The 5,952-nt window shown below is 29.2% G+C and overlaps 1 protein-coding gene across 2 annotated transcripts; it reads right to left on the bottom strand.

Moving 5' to 3' along the window:
• Positions 1-304: 304 nt before the first annotated feature.
• LOC130942798 (NAC domain-containing protein 7-like) lies at positions 305-5,536 on the bottom strand. 2 transcript variants are annotated; one of them, XM_057871033.1, is made up of 4 exons: positions 5,423-5,536; positions 3,008-3,191; positions 2,159-2,433; positions 305-1,209 (listed from the first exon to the last, which is right to left on the bottom strand). In XM_057871033.1, the coding sequence occupies exons 2-4, from the start codon at positions 3,165-3,167 to the stop codon at positions 523-525; spliced, it is 1,122 nt and encodes a 373-aa protein (XP_057727016.1). In that variant the 5' UTR covers positions 3,168-3,191; positions 5,423-5,536; the 3' UTR covers positions 305-522. The 2 variants fall into 2 exon arrangements, with proteins under 2 accessions (XP_057727016.1, XP_057727015.1); XM_057871032.1 differs by lacking the exon at positions 5,423-5,536 and having other exon boundaries at positions 2,159-2,442; positions 3,008-3,230.
• Between the last annotated feature and the right edge of the window lie 416 nt (positions 5,537-5,952).

Genomic DNA, 5,952 nt, shown 5'->3' on the forward strand with positions numbered 1-5,952 from the left:
ATTGAATCCTTGCAAAGATTCGCTTACAGTTCAATTTGAAAAATGCATATCATAAGAAATTTGCAATTGTGGCTATTTCAGGTATAAATGATCAGTGCATATTAATTTAATTTCTACGATAATAATATTTGCAAATGAAAATTAAGCTGTATTGAATAAATAAAATCATATTTAATAACACTCATCACAGAACTCAGCTCGTTATGTTCCACCAACATCATTCACTCACTGTATGTATAGTAAATAAAGCTCATCATCTATAATACAAGTACAAATTATTTACTATATATAGGCTTAACCCTGGTCTCTGGCAATTGATGAATTGCCTAAATTATATTGGTGAAAAAAATACATACAGGAATAATACATATATATTTGCATTCTTCTGTACAGCCAATAATTTGGTCTGATCTTTTTCATAAGATTTTCAACATAAAACTGTAATTTCCTATAATTAGTATGCGTCTTTTCTTTTCTTTTTTATCTCAGGTAGTTATCATACTATATATATTATAAAATATTTCATGATGATGACTTCCAGAGATCAATCTGAGAACTTGATGTGGAAGTTGAAGCAGCATATTCCTGATGAGAAATTTGAGGCCTCCTTGATGATGATGAAGATGACGATCCATTTGCCAGCATAGCAATCTGTTGAGCCACATGGAGAATTGAAGCATCAGAATAACTGTTTATTACTTCTTTGGAAACATTATTATTGTGGTTGTGGCCATCATCATCACCATGACTCATGAGCTGCGACGCAACGAATTTATCGAGAACTCGCCAATCGGTTACTTGATCAAGATGATAATTGCTGTTGTTGGAATTTTGTTGTTGCAATAGCTGATGAGGATCTTGTTGTTGCAAGAAGGGGCTAATTCCAGCATTAGGGCTTTCAAGCTGAGGAAGTTGGAGGAAGTTGTTGTTATTATCACGAGCGTCGTCGTGACGTGGCATGTTCATGTTGTTGTATTCCATAAGTTGATGGAATTCCGGTTTGCAGGGTAATTGTAACTGGTGATGGTTGTATGAAGAAGCATAATGGTTGTTGTTAATTATTGGTGGCTTTATTGGGGATGAAGATTCAAGATCTTGCATGAAGGGAACTTGTTCATCGTACCAAGAACATGGTGAATCATAGTCTCCAATTTTCCTCACTGTTGCCATTTTCTTCTTGAACACTCTACATACAACCCACCCTTCTTCCTGTTGCAGTTAACCCTAACTTTGTTAGGAAATTAGTGCAAAAAATAATTCATCCTCAATAATGAGTAAAATTTATTATTTTTCACTAGTAGTTATTTAATAATATTTAAAAATATCAACTAAAAATATATTATTAAATTACTAGATAAAATGTATTAGGTTATTGATTAAAAATACTAAAAAAAATTAAATTTTGCTAACTTTTAAATTTTTCTCTTAAGAAAGTCTAACATGCTTGTTGCATTACAAATTTATAATCATGGATTTAGCTAAAACATTTTTTAGGAAAATATTTAAAAGAATAATCATAGAAATTTTTTATTTATTTAATATATTAGAAAGATAATTTTTTTCAATAACTTTTAGTATTTTCTTTAAAGAACCTACCTATGAATTTCCTATGCCATAAGTTAAAAGATATCAAAATGAAGAAATAGAGGGAATTCAAGTTTTAAGGCCTTGATGAAGAACCTACCTATGAATTTCCTATGCACTACTATGCACTATGGACATTTGGGTATTGGGATGTCTTTAGCTTTCTAAAACAATGTAAGTTTTATTGATTTTATAAAGGGTAATGAGTTAGTTGAGATATACGGTTAGCATAGTTTCTTTAAAGATCCTTTTCTTTCTTGGACAAGCTTCAGCTGCTACTCCACATTGCTATAGCTAAATCAATAGAGTTTTACAAACTCTCAATTCAATACTTCTCTCACTTGCATTCTGTCTTTCTTTATGCATTGCTTATTATGAGTTCATCTCTCTCTCATTTAATTTTGATGTATTAATATAATATGTTTTTTTTTTCAGTCATGTAATCACATTTTTTTTTATAATATTAAGGGAAGACATGTGTACAAATTTTTTATATTAAGAGTGAATCAAATTATATATATATAATGAAATATGATAATCAATTAGAAAGTAATAATTAAATAAAGAAAATTACCGGAGCAGTTCCATTTTCATTGGTTTCAAGGCGATACTCATGCATGATCCAGTCAGACTTGTGGCCATTAGGAGCTCTTCCTTTGTAGAAGACAAGAGTCTTTCTCATTCCAATAAGGCAATGCTGCTTTGAGTATATTGCTTTATCTCTTCCCGTGGCTTTCCAAAACCCTGCTTTTGTTGCCCTATTCGTTCTTGTTCCTGTTGGGTACTTCTTATCTTTATGACTGAAGAAATACCAGTCATTTTCTTCATCGCTTCCTATTTTGCATAGTTCTGCAGTATCTTCAAAACACCTATCAAATCTCACTTCATATTCTCCATATATACTATCATTTCTATGATCATGATTGCCACGACACGCTAAGTTACGCTACTTTTTACTGTGTTTAATTTCAGCAAAAACACGTGAATATATAATGCCATATCTAATATATAATAATTCAAAATATTTGTGAAATAATACATGTAATCTCGTGAGACAATCGTTGTAGATTTAACCATTTGAGTTTTAGGAATAATTATTTGATGATATAATATTAGAATTTTTATAACCTAAAAATTTAGAATTTGATTTTTCTTGATTTTGACAAAAAAGAATTTTAGTATAAAGCCAATAAAAAAAATATATGCCAAAAATTTACACAAACTTAAAATAAATTTTTGTATGAGAAGATATATTAAATATATAATTATTCATGTGTTTTCTCCAACTACCTATAATTTTTTGGAGGAGTGATTCTATCACAAGATAACGTGCTTTAACCATCCTTATGTTTGTTTCAAGTGTGTAAAGCTAATTAAAATCCAACCCCATTAACAAGGCTCTCATATTTATATATATATATACCTTGAAGATCCCATGGCTCAATTTTATAGAGATCAACGTCTTTGATGACATCTAGATCAATCTTTTTGGATGCTACCTTTTTCCTAAGGTAGTAGTCAACTAATTCTTCATCAGTCGGATGAAAACGAAAGCCTGGAGGTACGTGGGAGAAGGTGTTCATGTCGCCACCAAGACAACCAAAAACCTGTATTAATAGGGAAGACAACAACAGAAAACGAAAACAACATCACTTTTCATGTAAAAATTTTTAGCAAATCTTTTTTCAAGTATATGGAATGAATAATGATGCTACATATATGCATTTACATTAAGGACATTAAGTTACTCTTGAAATGATGTCAACAGTAATCTATGCATGCTTTAAAAGTTAAAGATCAGAGTTAATTATCTTCAAAGCAACATTATGTAAGAATAAATTCATATTATTGGTACAAAAAGGACACACAAAATGGTCCAAGCCCAAAACAAAGGAGCATATTTAATGCAGATTGTGTTTATTTTGATAATTAAAGAGCAAAGAGAGAGAGAAGGAAGAGTCGTAGTTTTTCATCGCTTAGACACTACGTATACGCGTTACACAGTTGCTTCGTTTCAATATACATCTAATGAACCTCATATATAAAGCAATGAGATTGATAATAAGGAATCAATTATGTTAATAAATAGTGCACCATTAATGGAAAGTCAAGTCAAGCATATACATCATTCAAGTAATAAGAAGGCAGTACATCTGTTAACCAAAAAACTAAATACATATAAGAATGTTATCACACATCCCATTTATATGTACTTTTCTTTTTTTTATTTGGAAGTATATCATATTGTAAAGATTTATGTGCATTTATTTTCATATAAAATTGATAGTTGATAATCGTTAAATAATTTAACATATTTAATTAAATTGTCATTTAATAATTTTTAACTATTAATTTTATATAAAAATAATTACATACGAATTTTTATCATAACTTGTACATATGCAATTATAATTAGTTGAAAGGAATAAACAAAATTGGCAGTTATACATAGCTATTTCTTTTACCTGTGATTTGTATTATTTAACTACTTCTCTCAAAAAAATTAAATTAATAAAAAAATAACATAAATAATTATATGTCTAATAATTTGTATAGATTACAACTTTAAATTTGCAATCAATCAACTTGATTATACATGGACAATCTACCCCAAATAACTTCATCGTATTATATTATACTATATGATACAGTTAAGTTATAAAAAATTACACATATATTTTCTCTTTTATATATCTACTCTCTCCTAAAATTATTTGTTTTAAAAGTTTAAATTAATAAAAATATATAAATAATTATATTTTTAAAACACTCGTATATACAATTCTAAATGTACATACCATAACTTGGATCCACTGGATCCATGAAATGATAAAGAAGGAACAAAGAAACTAATTAAAAAGGCCCCTTACTGTATATATGAACATAAAACCCCAACATAAAGCTATATATACTACTTAATTAATTGGTTATATATATATAACTTTACGTTACAAAAAATTTTACTCAATTATCAAGAGAAAAATAAAATGTTGCTCGTTTAATTCTTGCTTAAAGGAAAAGAGAAATGGAAGTACGTTGTAACACACTATGGAGAAGGCACACTGCTTTTTAGAATGCAATTATGGAAGCTGAATGATGTTGTAGGATATGTATGATATAGCACTAAAACATGTTACTTTATTTCATAGCCTCTTTAGGTTGTAGAGCACTCAAAGTGAGTCACATTTATTCACATAATGATTGTGTAAATAAATAGCACAAAATATATACCAAGCAAGCACATAAGGCAAACACTTTCAACTTGTTCTGTTCCAAAAAGATTATTTGAGAAAAATATATATACATCAATTGCAGAAGAAAAAAGACGTGTCTGAAGAAGGATATCATGAAAATATCATAGTTGTTAGGTACAAAACCAAATTCCGAAAAAAAAAAAGGAAAACAAGAAAAATTAAAATGAGAGGGAGAGAGAGAGAGCATGTGATTTGGAGTTTAGTGATATATAAACTCCGACCAACTGAAACACCGAGAGATCAAATTAAAGTGTGGTCAAAGATTTTTATGCAGGTGACATCAAGCATTTGACTAAGAGAAGGTTCTTTCTGTCTTTTAGTTGTCTTTCATATTAATTATTTTGGACTTTTGTTAATTAATAGCCTTCACGAGTTATTTAATTTTTATTCATCGATCCACACCATCTTCAAACTCTAGTGATGATCGATCTAGAAAAACATTCACATGACACTAGCTAATACATATACCAATTGTAATAGATCAAAATATGTGCAAGAAAATAATAATAATAAAAATAGTAAAAAAAAAAAAAAAACTAGATAGATGTAGAGAATTAACAACACTTGACAGAAGAACCTTGAACCTTGATCTATGTTGCTCTTTCCCCAAATAGAATCCGGTAGCGATCTAAGTAAACACGCACTAAAACTTGGTTTTGATGGGAAGTTATTGATAATTGTTGAAAGGCTTTTTTGTAGTGACACTACAATTTGTGGAATGGAAAGAGAAGCAGACAAGAAAACAGCAATGAAAGAAAGGTAATTAAGCGAACAAAAGAACAGAGAGACAATAAGAAAAGTAGTAGTAGTTTTTGTTATGAATATGAATCCTCGGGAATTGAACTTGAGAAAGAGAGTGAAGATCAGATCCCGAGGATTTTGGTGATAAAGAAAAAAAAAAGTGAAAAAGGTTTGAAGAACGGAGAAGATGAGAGAATAGGAAGCAAAAGGAACAATAAGGAGATGAAAACTATATATAGCAAGGTATTATGATAAGATGAAAGGTAACCCTAATAAAATAAAATTTAATAAAATATATGAGTTATATTATGTGAACACTAAAATCAGCCACCAAAGTCAACTATTAGTATAAAATATATGTTAGAATATAAAT

The sequence above is a fragment of the Arachis stenosperma genome, chromosome 1 (genome assembly GCF_014773155.1).
Source record: "Arachis stenosperma cultivar V10309 chromosome 1, arast.V10309.gnm1.PFL2, whole genome shotgun sequence".
Taxonomy (NCBI): domain Eukaryota; kingdom Viridiplantae; phylum Streptophyta; class Magnoliopsida; order Fabales; family Fabaceae; genus Arachis; species Arachis stenosperma.